The sequence below is a fragment of the Lampetra planeri genome, chromosome 27, assembly GCF_965212315.1.
Source record: "Lampetra planeri chromosome 27, kcLamPlan1.2.h2, whole genome shotgun sequence".
NCBI classification, from domain to species: Eukaryota; Metazoa; Chordata; class Hyperoartia; order Petromyzontiformes; family Petromyzontidae; genus Lampetra; species Lampetra planeri.
The window spans coordinates 3,269,623-3,289,744 of record NC_136133.1 but is presented as its reverse complement, the minus strand read 5'-3'; the positions used below and the strand labels follow the sequence as shown (position 1 = coordinate 3,289,744).

Below are 20,122 nucleotides of genomic sequence, written 5' to 3'. Positions count from 1 at the left end.
AAGAATCAACAGGGAAGTTCTAACTCCACAAGACCTCGACCCCATTCTATTTACGCACCGCCCCTCCCTGATCAGCCCCGCCCCTCATTTACCAGACCCTGCCCATCGCTAATTATCAGGCCCCTCATCAGACCCTGCCCCTCATCGATCAGGTCCCACCTCTTACTGGTTAGGTCCCACCTCTTTAGAGCTAGGCCCCACCCCTTCCATCTTCTCCTTCCGGTTGCACGCCTTTCCTTTTTAGGCTCCGCCCTCTCTTATTTGGAAAGCCGTGCAACGCCCCGTTACAGAACGGCCTCCGTTTATGATGGTGAATTAATCGTACTTTGGAGGTACCTTCAATCTGCCTCTCATTCTCATGATGGTGGTGTCACCTTCTCACTCGCGCTGCTAGAGACGGGATCCTTCACACGGCTACGGGGCAGAATGTTTTACTCCTCGGAGCCAGCTTGAATGAGTTTTCAATCAGTACTTTTTGAACAGGCCTTGCCGAACTCGCCACGTGTCAGAACCTGGTTAAATTTAGCCGAGATCCTGATTCGAACCCAGGTTCTAAGCAGTGGCAGTACCAAGTGATCTTCCACCCCGAGTAACATGTGCACATCAATTAACTCACCGCACTCCCCAGATTAGACGCTTGTAATTTAAAACAAGAGTTGGGGGTGTCTTATAATCCGGTGTGTGACCATATTTGTATGACTTTATTGACACCTGGCATATATTTGTGGTTTTACTGTTATAATTCACAGAATACGGTAATAGTTTTAAAATACATATTTGAGTACCCAAACATTTAACGCGGCTGCCTGACACCACCAGCTGCGCAGATGTACACGCGTAATTAAATTGAACACGTATTTAGAGATCACCAAAGTAGTTAATGTCAGGGCATCTGTGAGAAACCACTCTTTAAGGTCCACAGCACGGGCACACCGTCGTCTCCTCCCAGTATTGATGGTAACCGTATGTACCAGGTATCTATTCGAAGGCAGAGTTGACCTCGTGTAGAGGAGGACGAGTTTCAAAATCAGGTGTTAATTACCAATGATGCTATGCACATGACCAGGAATCCAACCTGTAGGTGGGAAGCCTTGATAGCCGCCTGCAATGCTCCGGTCATCGTACAATGCTCCTGCGTAAATGTCACTTGCAGGCAAGGGACAACTTGTGCCGACGAGTATCGGTCTGCCAGCTGGTGTGGCAGGGCCACGTCCTCACTCCGACGATGGCAGGAACTCCACGTTGCTACCTTGCAACTCGCCGATGAGGACCCGTGCTGCGATGGTACTTAGCATTACCAAGGACAGGAGAAGATATCCGTGCCTTCTGCTGTTGCCTTGCTTGTAATTCATCTTCTTGGTTCTTTCGGTAAAGTCACGTAGAAGGGAAGTAATAAAATAACGCAAGCAGCCGTCCTCAGGTGAAAACCAGGTATGTCGAGGCGACGTCGTGAGAATTATTTAATGTTTTATTTTTATTATTTTATTACTTCCCTTCTACGTGACTTTACCAAAAGAACCAAGAAGATGAATCCCTGCAGTCACGAAAGCTTTAAATCGAAAATTGCTTGTAATTATACCAAAATGTAGTGAGGCTAAGGTGGCTTAGCCCACGCTGCACCCACCAACAATGCAGAGAAGTGAGGATTTGTGGGTAGAGGGCAGGGCAAGTTAGGCGGTGGGAGTAGGTACTTGGCGCCTGCCTGCAAAACCTCTGCGCACATTCTGTAGCCGGGGGGGGGGGGATGCTAAATATGATTACGACTCATGTGGCCGGCTGTATCGACTTGGAAAAATAATGGATTGTGACATGCACAATTAGGCACATATTTACCTTGAAAACTGATTTAAATCTTTAAATATGTACCTAGAGAGATTGTCATTCACTCCCTTCACTTGCATAGCGCGTTTACCTGCATGCCTGCCGTGTCCTGCGTGTGTGAGCGTACAAGTGCACAACGATTTCAACTTTGCTTTTATTTCGTTCGTGAGCCATCAAAAGTCCATTCCACCAAAAAACGGATGCATCACTAACTTAACATCGGTATTGCTTTCCCCAGTGAGCCTTACATTAGTGACCGTACTCCACAGGTGTGCGCCGGGAAAATACAGATTACATGGAATGAAAAATACGCCGAAAGCCACCCATTTTACCATCTACTATAATGGAAGAGGCAACCCAAAGTTAAATATGCTTTTGTTTTCTGGTTGCATCCTCAGACTGCGTGCCCTACTCTGACCGACAACACATTTGAAGCCTTTCGTGCGTGAGAAAATAAATGAAATCTTGACTTAAAGCTTTCCTGACTGCAGGAATTCCCATTCTTTAGGTATTTCGGTAAAGTCACGTAGATGGGTTAAAAGAAAATAACAGAAAACTACGACGTTTCGATCACAACACAAGCGATCGGCATCAGGAGGAAATAAAGAGTAAAGCTGCCGAGGCAGACTGTTTTAAAGGTTTAGAATGGGTGTAGCCCAAGGGTCATAAACAAAGTGGGCGGGGCTAGTTATGTTAACGTGAGAAATTAGCATGTTAATGGAGGATCGAAGAGCCGCTGACGCGTCAGGTGGCTGTGTTCATGTGAGAAATTGAACCTGTGAATGTAAAATCAGAGCCGAAAATAACAACTAACATCGGAAGATAGGGTGGAAGCATCACAGCAAGTTATGACTTAGACGTTTTGATCACAATACTAGCGATCCTGATGACGATCGCTTGTCTTTCAAGCTATCTACCTAACTACTCTTTGGTTCTTTCGGTAAAGTCACGTAGAAAATAAAATAATAATAGAATATGACGTTTCGGTTGCAACACAAGCAGCCATCATCAGGTAAGAATGAATGATAAAACAGACACGGAAACATAGGCACACGCATGCAGACTCACCGAGCGAGTGTCTGCATGTCTGCCTATGTTGTTTCCGTGTCTGTGTTTAATCATTAATTCTTGCCTGATGATGGCTGCTTGTGTTGCAACCGAAACGTCGAATTCTATTACTATTTGATTTTCTACGTGACTTTACCGAAAGAACCAAAAAGTAATTCCTGCAGTCACGAAAGCTTCGAATCTATCTACGTGACTTTACCTAAAGACCCAAAGAATAAAAATAAATGAAAGTCAAAGCCAAATTATTTTTAAGGCAACGGTTCTCAACTGCCCGCTGGTCGTGCACCACCACGAAACCCTCAGAGGGGCTGCGCGGGCTGTCGCATGGACACTGCGCTGGAAAGATTTCGAACGTGTGCGGGGAATGTCAGCGTCACGGCAACAACACGAAAAAAAACACAAAAAAACACAAATACACAACGCGAAACAAAATGGCCAAGAGTACGTTGAGTGCAGGAGTGGACATGGGGTGTCTGTTTATTGAGACCTTAGTAACCAGGGAAACGGGGATCATCGTAATCAGTGGTTTTGATTGGGTGGGGGGGGGGGATTTGGCGCCATACTAAAAACGCTGAGAACCATTGCTTTAAGACGTATCAGTATAGCGGCCTCTAGAGGCATTCCGGCCATGGTGGAGTCCCCTTGCTGCTTCTGTTCGGGAGGTGTGAACCCAGTGACCCTGGCTATGTCAGGATACACGCAGTGCATGCTGGGAGCCGCTCCGTGCTCGTCTGTAGGGCCAGGCGTACGTAGGGGGATTTTAAACTCGGAATGGGAACGATGCAAATTGGGAGCCGCGTGCCGGAACTTGAGCGGTGAATTGACAATTATTTACGGCGGCCGCAATTAATACACCGCTGCATTGTCGTGGATCGGACGTTGCATCGGAAAGGGAGGTAAAATGGAGACCGAATGGTGTTGTTTTAGATGCATCTTGCTTCCAAGTTGTAAAACCGAACACAAAAACCATATAAAAACAAAGCAAATGAAAGCACTAAAATCAAAACTTAGAAAAACTACCAATTAATTTAGGAACGTTAACACAACCAGATCAGATCATTTTGACCAAGGGGTGCAGCGATTTGCAATTTTTTTTTTTTATTAACAAAGTATATTCCAATTTGCTTGCTATCGGCATCCTGTAATAATGAGACGATGAACTTTCAACATCCGCTGGACCCGCGGCGAGCACGCAGTATGACGTCACACATTCCTTTTTGGGGGGAGGAGGGGGACGACCACCCCCCCCCACCTCGAATATGACGTCACAGAAACCAATCCTGAAGACACCGAACTCGACGGGGGGGGGACGACGACACGACACTTATCCAACACACTAAGTGGCGTAGCCCACGTGTATATCATGCCCTGCGAAGAGTGTTCATCGCATGGCAATCAAACCGGAGAAAAGCGGGAGGGGACTTCAAGAGAGAGAGAGAAGATGCTGCTGCTCCCAAGACGGTGGCGATGGAACAGAAACCGCCATCAACGGTGGAAGCCCCAAATCGACCGGGGCCTTCCGCAACCATCCTCCCCCCCCCGCCTCACGCGGTCGCCGCCTCCGTCTCCATGGGAGCAGCGGGAGCTTCGTCCGTTTCCTCTTTGTCCACTTGTTCATCCTGCAACAAACACTCGACTTTAACAGGAATAGAATCGTGCACACGCGTGGATTCCGCAAAGCTTTCCAGAGCGTTTAACCTTTGCTTTTTTGTGTGAAATGTGCGCTACCAGCCATGGACACGGATGGCTCAGAAGCGTATAAGTATGTATGTGTGTTGAACTTCTTTCGCAACGTACGTAGCCAACTGTGCTAATCAGAGGTCCGGGGGGAAGGACAAGAAACTAAAAACAACAAGCAGTTTTAAAGAAAAGAGTTTTCAATCGAGATTAAAAAATGCATAGCTCCAGTAGCTTCCTAATATCAGAAGAAAGAGCGTGGACAATAACGAACAAAATTATGGGGGAGTTAACAAAAAAAGTGTGCAAATAAGCGTGGAGAGGCGCATGCTGGATGAAAGCCTCGTCACATCGTGCGAGTCCCATGGCGGTTATTTCACTACACTTCACTGCGCATAACGGGAAGCTGCCCATCCAAGCACGATCCTGGCTCAACCCCACTAATTAGCATCCAACACCTGCCGAGATTGGGCGCATGCCAGGTAATTTCCCACACCTCCGATTAGCATGGTTGGCTAGGTACGGTGTGAAAGAAGTTCAACATACATAGGTACAACAGTAGCTGCCCATCAAAGCACGGTCCTGACTCAACCCCACTAATTAGTATCCAACACCTGCCAAGATTGGGTGCATGCCAGGTCATTTGGCCAATGCCAGGTCATTTGGCCACAGGCCGATAATTATAATCACTGCTCCTAATGTTTCACTATTAATGCTTTAGGCTGCAAGGGGCGGTCACCTCCGATGCTTCTTGAGCCGCCTTCTTGAAGACGTCTTCGTCTCCTTTGCCCGGACTCTTCTCATGCTGATGACGCACACGGGACAGAGACACAAGCAGGGCATGAGGCACGGCACGAACGATCATACCAGAGACGTGATCTAGACCAAAAGTGACAGCAGAAGGAAAGGAAACTGGACCAGCACTGCCATCGCACCTCTCACCACTTCCTTCCTGTGGCAGGGGTGCAAAGCTTGCTCGATGGCTTTGAAAATTAACGGAGTGCAGATGTGTACAACGCGCATTATTTAAGTGTATAACCAGCGCAGATAGAATGCTGGCGTCGGGAGAGCATTAATTCAGGGGCGACACCGACGTTCAGGGTGAAAGCGAGAGGTTTAATTCCAGACGACTGGAGCCACAACAGAGCACTGTGGGTTCTGTACGCGTCCGGTTGTCCCAGCGACGGGCTTGACGAGGAGGCCGCTGCTCGAGGCGGATCGAAGGCCACGAGACGGAACGTACGACGAGATGACCCAAAGCTAAATAGCCCCCTCCCCCCCCAATTGACCCGACGAATGCGCTTTGCGACAGGGAGCAATATCAAGAAAACGGGGAAAAAAAAATCCGCACCCAGCACGCCAGGCCCAGTACATACGCTCTACGTGGCCGGAACCGATCACGAAACTACCTACTCCGGTCGAACCCAACAGGCGACCCGGAAAATATATCGGCGAGAGATTAAACCCCCGATGGAAAACCTTAACACGGCCGGCGGCAACGCACCTTTGCATCGTGCTGCGCGAACTTGCTGAACATGTTGGCGTAGACGCGCTTGTCTCGCTCGTGCTGCTCACGCAGCCTTCGCTGGCACTGCGCTACGTGCGCACGCGCCGCCCCGTTGGCCGGGTTCACCTCCAGCACGCGCTCAAAGTCGGCGCGCGCGAGCTCGTAGTCCCTCTGTGCCGCGTGCGCCTCGCCGCGACGGTACAGCGCCTTCTCGTTGCGCGGGTCCTTCTCCAGGGCCTTTCGGGGGACAAGGGGCGGGCGGGCGGGCGGGGGGGGGGAAGTGGGTGGGGAGGGAGATCGACGGGGGAGCGTAGGGGGAAGCCACAGGTGAATCGCAGGAGAAGCACGAACCAATTGTGAGCGAAACCCAAGTGACGCACAATGTACAACTGGGCCAATCTGATCTTCTTGGTTCTTTCGGTAAAGTCACGTAGAAGGGAAGTAATAAAATAATAAAAATAAAACGTAATAAAATAATTCTCACGACGTTTCGGCCAGAACGCAAGCAGCCGTCCTCAGGTGAAGAATGAAACACCACCAAGCTTGGTGGTGTTTCATTCTTGTGACCATGGTGTTTCATTCTTCACCTGAGGACGGCTGCTTGCGTTGTGGCCAAAACGTCGTGAGAATTATTTTATTATGTTTTATTTTTATTATTTTATTACTTCCCTTCTACGTGACTTTACCGAAAGAACCAAGTAGATGAATCCCTGCAGTCACGAAAGCTTTAAATCGAAATTTGGGCCAATCTGTACGAGAACACGAGTGCATGCCTGCCTGCTGCAGTGTATCTGTGTTGATGTGTGCGTATATCTATCGCTATGTGCGCGTACATCTCTCCGTGCGTGCGTACATCTGTGTGCGCGTGTGTGCGAGTCGGGCCGATCGCTGTACCTTGTCGCAGCACTCCAGCGCCTGCTGGCTCTCAGCCAGCTTGAGGTGGCACATGGCGAGGTTGAGGTGCGCAGCCAGCACGAGGCTCTTGGCGGCCGTCTCGTCGGTGCCCTCCAGGCCGTACTCGTTCTCCAGCCACGACACGATCTTCTTGTACTGCGCCAGCGCTTGCTTGTAGCGCCCTGCCTGCATGCGGTTGGCGGTGGCGGTCGGGCAAGCGGTACGGGCAGCGGAACAAACATTAGCAGCGGGAGAGGTGGGAGCGCTAGAAGCAGCAGTTGCAAGAGCAGCAGCAGTAGGATCATAGTAGAAGCAGCAGCAGGAGGAGCAGTAACAACAAAAACAGCGAAAGCAACAGCAGAAACGGCAGAAGCGCATAATGGTAGCAGTAGTAGAAGCAGCAGATAATAGTAGCAGTAGCGCCGGTCGTAGCAGCAGCAGCAGTTAAGGGGAGCAACAGGAGTAACGCCGGGTGCAGCAACAGAAGCAGCAGCAAATAACAGCAGTAGCAGCAACCAGCACAAAGGGAAAACATCCCCAGTATAGCCTTAACAGAATTTTGATGCAAGTGCTATCAGGGAGCATATATGAAGGCTGCCATGGCACACGAGGGGATGGGTGGCCAGCACCACGCCCAGTCGCGTTTGTCTCCCAAGTGGCCATGTTTACTACGCATCGCACCAGGTACTCATTTGAGGCAGAGTCGACCTGGGAGAGGCCCAGGACCAGGTCAGATAATCGTCACTGGTGTTGGTGCTGACCATGAGCGGGAATCGATCTCGGGTCGCCAGGTTCGTTGCGCAGTGACTACTGTTGTCCACACGCACACACAGCCGAGAAAACATCCACTGTGTGGTACATTTCCTCCTTCAGAATCAGACTTTAGAATTCATTCTGGAGAAATACGATGAGCTATGAAAGCTCTTTTTCACAGATGTCCAGGAGGGGCGGGTCAGAAAGTTACAACAAACAATTCAAAAAATGACAGGAGTGCAAAGTATAGGAAAGGTAAGCCAATCTCTAAAAATAGATGAGCATCAAGAAAACTAAACGATTTTCATTTTACTAGGTAAAGCTCACGGAGCGATGTCGTTCATTTTCAGAAGCGACTTGGGCCACAAATGTGGAAATTAACAGCAGCCAAATATACAGGCATCAGGGTCAGGATCGAACCCACGACCTCCTGTAGACCAGGCGAGAACGATAACATCACTGCCACCGTGGGGCTTCGCACGCGTCGCACCTTAAAGTACTGAGTTCCCTTCTCCTTCACGAGGCCGGCCTGCTCCAGCTTCTCCTTGGTGTCCATCTCCCAGGACTCCTTCGCCTGGACACACGCGCATTCATTCATTCAATCACTGTGCAGTGCGAGTGTATAACGCGAGTGCAAACATTTCGCAAAGCGCTCGTTCAATGTGTAAACAGCTATTCACGTAGATCGTTAATGAGCACAGGAAACGTTCATTATTGTTTTTTCATAATAACGATAATCCTGATATAACTATATTTTAAAAGAGGGAAGGGAAGATGCGATTATCGTTGATCATTGTCGTCGGATGTACATCGTAGCGTTTCTATATTGTGATACACTCTAGTGAACGCACAGCTGTGTATCAGCGTGCGTGTTAGTATGCGAAGGGTGTTAACAGCGCAGAGTGAACGTGTGCGCGTACCTTCTCAAAGCTCTTCAGAGTCACTTTGTATTCCACGGTGGTGTCTGGAGGGATTTCAAACTCTGCCTTTCCCTGCTGACCAAACGCATACCTGCAGGCGACGCGTTGCCACACGCATCGCAGACGTTAACAGCCGTGCCAAATCCACGATCACAATGAAACCTACCAAACCCAAACTACTCCTGTCTTTCGTATGCCGCCCCTAGTTGAGTGCAGCCTAAAATGAGGACCTGGCGCGGTGTGTAAATAACATCGGCAAAGGGAAGACGAAGGGCGCCCAGTTGTTGTGCGAGAGGGAGTGTACGAGCGTGAGACTCACTTGGGCGCCAGCGTGAGGGTGCACACTTCCCCCTTGAGCATCTTCTCAAGCGCGCGTTCCACGCCCGGCACCACCCCGAACTCCTCGCTATCGCCCAGGGTGAACGAGAGGTCGCGTGCGTCGAACACTCGGCTCCCCACACGGCCCTCCAGAGACACTGCGCGCGAGACAAAGATCCCACGTGTAGCCTTAACGGACTGTTGAGGCAAGCGCCGTGAGCGAGTAGCACCTATGAAGGCTGGTACAGCACGCGAGGGGACGGGTGGCCAGCACCAAGCCCAGCCGCCTTTGTCTCCCGAGTGGCGACGTTGACTGCACATCGCAGCAGGTACTAATTTGAGGCCGAGTCGACCTAGGCGAAGCCCAGCACTGGTTCAGATAATTGTCACTGGTGTTGGCCCGTCAGCAGAAATCGAACTCTGGTCGCTGGGTTCGTAGCCCAGCGCGCTAACCACTGCGCCACAACTCCCCCTCCACAGTTAATTTCACAAATACACTCACGTACACGAATGGGTAGCCAAACATGAATAACGTTTGTGTCTGATAGTGTTGCGCGTGGTCTACGCGAGCGCTCAGTGGTTGTGTCTTTATTTGCCCGTAGTATGGCAGTCTGTGTGGTTATAGTTGTGTCTGCAGTATTGTGGTCTCTGCGCTTGTGTGCGTGGCAGCAGTCGTAGTGGTTGTCTGCGCGTCCGCGTTGTGCCTGCGTCGGCGCGGTGCCCAATAAATGTGGACGCGTGTATCTGCGGCTGCGTGTATCTGCGGCTGCGTGTATCTGCGGCCGTGTTGTGTCTAGCCGTGGCGGAGTCGCAGCGCGCGTGTGGGCGACGAGGGGGGGGGGCGCACCCTCCACGGTGGAGCCCTCATTAGGCTTGGAGTAGCCCTCCCCCTTGCAATGGATGCGCCGGATGATGCCTCCATCCTCCTCTTCCGTGAGGTCCTCCCCCTTCCAGTCAAACAGCTCCACCTGGGGGAAGACCCAGGCAAGGTCGTCTCGCGGGCAAACATTGCGACCATCAGCAGTCGGAACTGCTTTTTGTGTTTTTTTTTGTCCTTCCCCCGCACCTCCGATTTGTGCGGTTGACTACGCACGGTCCGAAATAAGTCCAACATCCATACGTAATAAGCAAGTGCTGCTGGGCTGCCAGATGGTACTACCACGATGACATCTGGTCTAAATGATGGTACAATCACAATTACATCTGGTCTTAACGATGGGGCCCTGTTCAAGGTGAAACTCGTTATGCGCTGTCCGGGAGCATTACGGTTATCCACACGTGCAAGCGGAAAGAGATTGGTACCTCAACATATAAATTAAATAATTGTTTTAGTCCACCCGCCTATCAGCCTTCCAGATCAATATTAACTGACAGCATTCCGTTCAGTCTGGCCCACTGAACGACCTGAATAACAGACCCACCGAGTGGCCAAATAACCGTCCGAGTGGTCGAAAGTACCGACCTCAAAGATGAGCGTGGAGTTCGCGGGGATCTTGGGGGGGCTGCCCACGGCACCGTACGCATACTCGGCGGCGCACGTCAGCTGGCACAACTCCCCCCGCTTCATCGTCGCCACGCCGATGTCCCATGCCTTGATCACTTGCTCTGGAAAAGGTAACGCGGTGGGGGGGGGGGGGGCACAACGGTCACGCACGCAAGGCGGCACACGTACATGTGTGCGTGCGTGCGGTCACAGGCACATGGCAGCAACGATGGCTACTGCTGGACCGTAGCAAACATCTCCACCGCGATGCAGGCCCGTGGTTGATTACAAAGCTAACTCTTCATTATCCGTGGGTGGAGTAACCGGCTTGTTTGGTGGCCGGGTTACTTAGTAACCGGATTGCGTGGTAACCAGGTAACGGAGTAGCCATGCTGCTCTAATTATTGGCTGACCCTCGCTCGTTGAGGGTCCACGACTCGGTGACCACAAACACATCGGAAAGTAATCGCATTACTTGAGCAAACAATACAAACCATACGACGCATTCTACCTCTTCACCCAGATTCTGTATAGGTAACCAGTACCATGATTTATTGCCTAATTTACATGTTTTTCATTATCCGTGTTTTTTTTTCAATATGGACCACCCTTCGCCAAATTACCCCAGATATATAAAATGCAGAGTCAACTATCATAACGATGCAGCAGAACTGTTTGCTGATATTCAACTTACAATGACCGTATATCTCCGGATTATAAGATGCTCCGCAGAGCAACACACAACCCCTAAAGTTGTACCCCCAGTGTCAAAGTTACACAAACCGGGCGACACACCTGCCGTCTTCCGGAAGATAATCCTGAACAAGATTAAAACACTGTCTTCCAGAATACAATTAATTGTCCTCATTATAAGATGCATCCCCCCTCCACTTCCCCCGACTCCGAACTTTTGCTTTAGATTATACAGGGGAACAAAAATGCCACTTCGAATTCATACCGACAGTGGACCACGGCACGAGAATCCTCACCTTTGCCCAGCTCGAAGGTGAACTTCTCCCCTCGGTCGCGACTGGAGTCGAACTTGGTTCCGTCGAGCAACGTGCCCGTGTAGTGAACCCACACCTTGTCTCCGGCCAGCGGCGTGTCATCGCCCTCGCCCGCACGCTTGATCAGCTGCGGGTTGGACAAGGGTTGACGAGGGGTCAGCGCGATCGTCTGGAGGTCAAACGCTCGTCACCCGGCGCGCCCCGCCGTCGCAACAACCCCGGCCGTCAGTTTAACACGTCGGCTTTCACAACCAACATTATCAACAATAACCCCCGCCACATTTGGGCGACGCGTGACAGCGGATCTCACAGCGTGATGCCCTCGGCTCAATGCCCAGGCTTGGGGGAGAGAAACCGGGCACTATGCCAATGTCACCGACAGGGGATGAGCTTCCAATCGGGGCTCCCCTAGGCCTAAATAAAAAAAAACTCAGATGTGTTGTCACGTTATGGGCAACTGAGCCACGTATAATGGGTCTGTATTGAACCGCGGCAAAACAGTGCACGGGAGACATGGCTGTTTCCCTCCCACACTGATGAAGAATAGCCCATAATGTGCCTGCAGGCACCAATATCAAACCGTGGACCACACAGCACCACCACTGCCCGCTCGGAACATTTGAATCCATGGGCCTCTATGCGATTCTATGGGTCTCTATGCGATTCTATGGGTCTCTATGCGATTCTATGGGTCTCTATGCGATTCTATGGGTCTCTATGCGATTCTATGTGTCTCTATGCGATTCTATGGGTCTCCGTGCAAGTCTACGGGTCTCTATGCGATTCTATGGGTCTCTATGCGATTCTATGGGTCTCTATGCGATTCTATGGGTCTCCGTGCGAGTCTACGGGTGTCCATGCGAGTCTATGGGTCTCTATGCGATTCTATGGGTCTCTATGCGATTCTATGGGTCTCCGTGCGAGTCTACGGGTCTCTATGCGATTCTATGGGTCTCTATGCGATTCTATGGGTCTATATGCGATTCTATGGGTCTCCATGCGAGTCTACGGGTGTCCATGCGAGTCTACGGGGTCCTCTGTGTAAATTGCCAGTCTGGGTTTTCGAACTCGCACAGCAACACAAATATGGCCTCCGCCTGCCTCAAGTACCCATCTCGTAACACAAAAGTTGACCTCTGTACTCATATGAATTTATAAAAATTCATCGAAAAAGCAGCCATTGCAACATATGCGACTTTACACCCCACCAGAGGTCGCAACCGGGTACCCGATACCCGTACCCTACCCGATACCCTACCCGGGTACCCGGCCGGGTACGGGTACCCGTTTGCGACCCTGGTGCGGCCGGGTACGGGTAGGCCGTGAGTCATTGGTGAGTCACCGTTTGTCACTCATTTCCCAACGTCTTGTCTCTTCTCACAATTCAAGTTCCTAGAATCAACCCACCCGCGCCTGCAACATGGCTTCATCCCAGAGGTCGCAATTAGGTACCCGATACCCAATTAGGTACCCGATACCCATACCCGTACCCTACCCGTACCCGGCTGGGTACGGGTACCCGTTTGCGACCCTGGTGCGGCCGGGTAAGGGTAAGGAATCAAAACCCGTTTGCGACCTCTGCACCCCACCCATGCTTGTCAGCAATCGCGCACGAAGGTTTGCCCGGCGCACGTGGAGGGCATTGTGGTCAGCACTGCCCACCATGCACAGGCCTTGCTCGTCTTCCCTCCCGCGCTAAACTCAACGTCTAAACACAACACCGGGCAACTCATTTAATGCCAAGCTCACCCACTGGGAGCTTGGACTGGACTCACGTTGAATTTTGCAACGTAACACTCTCTCGCGAGCCTTGTGCAAACTCAATCGCGTTAAGACTGGGTCACGCCGCCCCGATGCGAGCATTCCCCCATAAATAATTGGCATCAAAACTCTCGCAATCGCAGGCAGTGCTCTCTTTACGCACGCGCAACGTGTGAACATGCTCAAGGTTGTACCTCCGTGTTCCCTCCCTTCATGTGTCCGTCTCCTTCTGCGTCCATGTCTCCATGTGTCCGTCTGCCACTCTCCGCAACCGTCTCTCTAGATTACTGCGTGGCTCTGCACATCCCTGTGTTTCCACCTCTCCGTGTCCCTCCATATCTATCATGTCTCTCCAAATATCTCTCTGCCGTCTGTTTCTCTGTCCGTCTCAAGTGTCTCTCCTCCCCGTGACACACTCTTCACAGCTCTCTTGTATGTGGGTCTAGCGCCGTGTCTCTATACGCTGTGCATGTCTCTCATTCCATTATCTCTCCGACTCTGTCCAGCGAATACGTAGTATTGCGTCAGCTCCGTTTTCACTGCATTCAATCTGGCACACCCATGACCCCATCGCCCAGGATGCACGCTATCTTGTCAGAGATCTCAGAAGCCAATCAGATCTGAGCCTGGCTAAACCTTGGTCGGGAGACCACATTGCATAGCAAGTAACTAAAGGCTTCTAGGAGAGGGCTACGTGGTTAAGCAGCAGGGGCCGCAAAATACACTGTTGTGCTGTGCTTCTATGCTACAACACGTACGCTGTGTCGCCACCAACACACACAGAGCAGCATGGCCCGCACAGTATGGGGAGAGGTTTCTCATCCAGCAGCAGATTGGCAAAAGGGCTGTACGTGTGTGCATTCATCTGGTAAGGCTTGTTTCATTATTGCCCAGTGATCAATTGTGCAGCTCGGTTGCATGTAACCGAGCAACCGGTTGCTTACAAAAGGCAGAAAGCGACCTGCCCATCAAAGCACCGACCCCATGCTCGCCCCCCACCCCGCCTGGCTTCGGAGGCGTGATGGCGTGATGATATCGGCTGAATTCCGGGTAATTTGATCTGAGGCGGCCACCAAAAGTTTCTATCTCTGCTAAAAAATAAACCCACCCCACACACATTGACGATTTCATTCACTCAGAGTGGATGGAATCTTCCATCACAGGGCACCACAGTCCAATCATGGCCACCATTAGCAATACATCTGCGTCCTTTTCACTCTTCTATCGCTGCTACTAGCATGGTCACTGTTTATGTAAACTGCGCTCAACGATTCGCCCACCCGCATCTCATCAGCACCGTGTTCAACCACCACGACACAGAGGGTCACAACAACAACCGCCATTCGCCACTAAGTGGCGGTGACGTCACCACGACGCTTGTGCCAGGCCATGTGCACCTTGAGGTGCATATGGTTCACAACACACTCACCGACACGCCACACTGCAGGTCACAATACCACACTAACCCACTTACCCACTCACCACACTGCAGGTCACAATACCACACTAACCCACTTACCACACTGCAGGTCACAATACCACACTAACCCACTCACCACACTGCAGGTCACAATACCACACTAACCCACTTACCCACTCACCACACTGCAGGTCACAATACCACACTAACCCACTCACCACACTGCAGGTCACAATACCAAACTAACCCATTTACCCACTCACCACACTGCAGGTCACAATACCACACTAACCCACTCACCACACTGCAGGTCACAATACCACACTTACCCACTCACCACACTGCAGGTCACAATACCACACTAACCCACTCGCCACACTGCAGGTCACAATACCACACTAACCCACACACCACACTGCAGGTAATAACACCACACAAACCCACTTACCCACTCACCACACTGCAGGTCACAATACCACACTAACCCACTTACCTACTCGTCATACTGCAGGTCACAATACCACACTAACCCACTTAACCACTCGCCACACTGCAGGTCATAACACCACACTAACCCACTTACCCACTCACCACACTGCAGGTCACAATACCACACTAACACACTCACCACACTGCAGGTCACAATACCACACTTAACTCACCCACTCACCACAGATCACCTCATTCCTCTCTCTGCCTCTTCCCTTGCACTGTTTCACTTGGAATACCCTCCCGCCACCATCACTGTTTTGCCCATCTTATTAAAACCTTGCTCAATTTGAGAAACGTATAGCTTTGTTACACACTCAAAGAGTGCTGTCTGCTGCTGGCCGTCCGGCATTCTGCGCCTTTGGGCCTGCGCTCAGCCACGTGAGCAAACTAAATACTGTACCTACCCGAGCGTTTCAATTCTACGAAATTTGAATTACACAAAAAAAATTCCACGCACAAATCCTCAACGGCTTAATTCTGCAGCAACACACAACCCGCCATGAGCTGCGGTCAATCCACCGTTGTATGAAGCCTCCTTCAACCAAAACGCTGCCTGCCTATCCCTCAATCGTCCCCCCTGCCACTCAGCTACAATGCCCCACCCCCCAACCACCCACATCGGTTTCACTCACCCATTCCGGAACTTTCCTGAGCCCATCAGCGTCCCGTAAATAATTTAAATTTACGGCCAACAAGAAACCCACAATATACAGTACAAGATTTTACATTACAAGATTTTAACACCATCCTCCAGGCCATCACTACTGGACGTGTCCGAAAAAGAGCGTTATCGGATTCCTCCAGTGTAAATACATATTCTAATTCTGATTAATTACCCATCTCACCACAGCCTATCATCAGCCACCGTCAGTAGCAATGTACTGCCCAACAGCTTAATAATAATCTGCTGAGAATGCGACACATTCATGTCGGTTTGAGTCACCTATTCTGGAACTTTCTTTAATAAGCCAGAGTCCCATCGCAATGAAAACTCAATTTATACTCAGCTAAAACGACAGTACTAGGAATCATCAGCAGCTCGTTGACATCACAACCAGTTATGGGTCCTTCTCTGCCATCACCAACCCCCGTACTGACCAGCGTGGTGAAGTATGGTCGAACAGCCACAAGCGACTGGCAAGGAATGGGGGGGGGGGGGCTTCATCCAGCAGTGGAGTGATAAAGGTGCTGCACATTGTAATTCCCCGCATTACCATTAAGAAATAAACACAAACACACGTATCTCATTTGTGTCATTCTGGAATTTTCCTCAGCCACTCTCATTGACTTAACCTGATGCTTTGCCAATTGTTTGGGGGGGGGGGGTAAGGTGTTATATACACATGCTGCGGGGAAGCTGCCAATGTTGTAATGCAGTGGTTCTTAGCCTGGGGTGCAAGATGCTCTGTCGGGGGGGGGGGGGGGGGCGAGATGCGCCTTCTTGGGGGGATGCGAGACATGGACACATTTTTTTTTAGAAGGTAAATAATTTAAGCACGCGGCACATAAGTACAACTACTTTGTTTCATCAAACCCCCACGTATTTATTAATATTCCATACATTGTTTTAACAATTGAGAACCAAAGGGGCTGCAAGGCTGCTGTAAAGGTTAAGAACCACTGCACTACATTATACACTACACTATACTCTACACTATACACTACACAACTATACACTACGCTATTATACACTACACTCTACACAACTAAACACTACACTATACTCTACACTACACTATTATACACTACGCTATTATACATTACACTCTACACAACTGTACACTACGCTATACACTACACAACTATACACTACACAACTATACACTACGCTACTATACAATACGATACACTACACTATACACTACACCAGTGGTTCTTAACCCGGGGTGCACGCACCCCCTGGGGGGTGCGAGATGCCCTTTCCAGGGAAGGGGGGGGGGGTAGCGAGAGACACGGGCATTTTTTCTAAGGTAAATAATCGAAAAGATAAATTAAGCACGGGCACGGAAATATTGAATAATCGTTGTTACCTTTGTGTCATCAAACCTATGCGTTTAATTAACATAACGCATTTTTTTAGTTTGTTTACGATTGAGAACCAAAGGGTCTGCAAGGTTGCTGCTGTAAAGGTTCTAAGAACCACAGGTGGTGTAATGGTGAGCAGCAGCAGCAGCAGCAGCACATCGAACGTACAATCGAGAAGGTTCGCCGGTTAGACTTCCATCTGCACCGCGTGGACGATGTGGGGGGTTATTCAAATTCCATCTCCACCCCCAACGCATCTCGTCCTCCCAACCAAGCCATCGGGGCATGAATTGATTAACATTGCAATGAATTAACACTGCAATTGGTTAACATTGCAATGAGTTGATTAACATTTAAATTAGTTAACATTGCAATGAGTTGATTAACATTGACATTGGTTAACATTGCAATGAATTGATTAACATTGAAATTGGTTAACATTGCAATGAATTGATTAACATTGCAATTGGTTAACATTGCAATGAATCGATTAACATTGAAATTGGTTAACATTGCAATGAATCGATTAACATTGAAATTGGTTAACATTGCAATGAATCGATTAACATTGAAATTGGTTAACATTGCAATGAATTGATTAACATTGCAATTGGTTAACATTGCAACGAGTGTGTGTTCGGCTAGGTTCGAATCGTTCATGTTCGGGTGACATCCCCCATCACTCACGACGTGGAAGAGTAGACCAAACACCGTCTTTACAAAAGTGGTTTCGCTCTTCCGCTAACTGCGACGTGAGCGAGAACTTTCATGGGTGCTCCTTTTCCCTGCTGTCCTTATTAATGATGTTTCCACATCTGGGTGTCGATTTCCATTTTTTTTTGGTTCGTGGTTGTTAGTTGGAAATTCGACATTTTGTTATTAGTTGGAAATTCGACATTACTATGGTGGGAAACCGAGCATCCATATTTATGGAATGCAGGCGACTTGTCATCGTTTCGAGAGCCCCGAATGAAGATGCTGCTTCTGCTGCTGGTCAATACATGTGCGGTTGGTGGGAGGTTTAGATGTCAGAGATGATGATCGGGAAGATGACGACAATGTGAGGGATGACGACAAGATATCGTGGTAGCAGGGATAATGATGACAATGCTTATGCTCTGGACGATCACAATAATCAAGCTGATAACGATGCTAATGAAAGGCACGACGACGTTGAAATTGCTGTGACAACAATGCGTTTTTGACTCGGGGGGGAAGGCCATTGATTGGGACTTTGACGGATGATGCAGCTGACACGGTAACAATGACGATGGTTGTCAAATGTGCTCCCCTCTGCAGTTGACCACTCGCCGTTACCTTGCGCACTCCGCCGTCCTGTTTGGGGGAGATGTCGTCCCCTGCTTCTGCGCCACCGCCGATCACCGCCTCCTCCACCTTCTCCACCTTCGCATCTGCCTCGGCAGTCATCCCTCACCACCGCCGCCGCTCAAAATGTAACAACACGCTCGATCAACCCAACCACCGTCTTCGCCGCACAACAAAGCTCACTAAACCTCGACCTGGATGCTCACTGCCACTGGGCAATCGCTGAAGACGGCGAGAGACGTCGAGAGAGACGGAGAAAGAACGAGAAAGATCGATAAAGAGAGGGGCCCGCGGAAGATGCTGCACGTGGTGGCCGCCGCTTTGCTGAACGTAACCCCAATGGATGGTGGTGGAGGGGGGGTGTCGGATCGATTCCGTCGACCGACGCTAATAATCCAGGATCGATTCCACAAATACCGCAGATTTGTATTGCGTAGGGTCGAATCGCGATTCGCAACAACAAAAACACTAACCGGGAACGATTTAATTTTCGGTGAATCGATTCCAAACGGAACTCGCCGTAGGAAACGCGCCGCATCGCTCAACGCTGGAATCGAAGTCGATTCCTTTGACGTCTCGACGTGGGAATCGCTACGCGTTGTTCTGCAGGAGGAATCCATTGGTTTATATATTTTACAAATAATCGCGTGAAATCGCTAAGTGTTGTTCTGCAGAAGGAATCGATTGGTTTATATATTTTACAAATAATCGCGTGAAATTGAAGGGGGCTATTTTTTTACAATTTATATACCGCAGGAGGAATCCGATGAGCTACGAAGCTCTTTGTCCACAGATGTCCAGATAAGGGCACGATGGTGACGTCATAACAGTACAAAAACACGATAGTACGAAGTATAAGGCGAACAAATCACCCAAATAAAACTAAAACCATCCACAGTCCACCAAACTTATTTTTCAGAAGCGACCTGGCCACAAACAATAGCTCAACAAAGTTGGCCCCATCATATGGACATTTATACCCCCCGCCAACCCAAAGTAACCTCAATTCACGTTTCTAAAAATAATGATAATCAAAGTAACCTCAATGCAGGTTTAAAAAAAAAATCAAAGTAACCTCAATGCACGTTTCTAAAATAATAACAAAGTAACCTCTATTCAGGTTTCTCGGTGCGGATGGGGGAAAATCGGGATGGTCCCGGAGAAGGGGAATCCACGCGGTTGCCAAGGTGATTAGGTCCGTGCGGCCAGCAACAGGCAGCACTCTGAGAAGAGGTGAGAGTGGAACTTGCCTCGGTTTCGATTCAAAGCTTTCGCGACTGCAGGGATTCATCTTCTTGGTTCTTTCGGTAAAGTCACGTAGAAGGGAAATAATAAAAATAAAACAAAATGATCACTATTCATTATTTCCCTTCTACGTGACTTTACCGAAAGAACCAACATGAACTTGTCTCGGTTTGAGCAAAGGCTATTAACGTGTGGGAGGGAAATTCAAGTTCATTTATTTGATAATTGGTTTTTTACCCTTCTATCTGGCAACAAAACTGACACCTTGTTGCCAGATAGATATATTTTTACTGGCAAATGAGGTTCATTTATTTGGTATAGCGCTGTGAGCCATTCGGCTCTTGAATCGGGTGCAACCGCAACAAACAAAAACATGAACAAGAAAACATCTTAAAGTGAATATGT

At 49.5% G+C, this 20,122-nt stretch overlaps 1 protein-coding gene across 1 annotated transcript; it reads right to left on the bottom strand.

Annotated features, from left to right (window-relative positions):
* Window positions 1–1,961: 1,961 nt before the first annotated feature.
* LOC144728029 (peptidyl-prolyl cis-trans isomerase FKBP5-like) lies at window positions 1,962–18,859 on the bottom strand. The gene is made up of 11 exons (XM_078607240.1): window positions 18,464–18,859; window positions 11,431–11,575; window positions 10,421–10,563; window positions 9,806–9,926; window positions 8,960–9,116; window positions 8,641–8,731; window positions 8,211–8,294; window positions 6,968–7,153; window positions 6,071–6,310; window positions 5,306–5,371; window positions 1,962–4,508 (listed from the first exon to the last, which is right to left on the bottom strand). Exons 1-11 carry the CDS (start codon window positions 18,572–18,574, stop codon window positions 4,434–4,436), a joined length of 1,419 nt encoding a protein of 472 aa, XP_078463366.1. The 5' UTR covers window positions 18,575–18,859; the 3' UTR covers window positions 1,962–4,433.
* Between the last annotated feature and the right edge of the window lie 1,263 nt (window positions 18,860–20,122).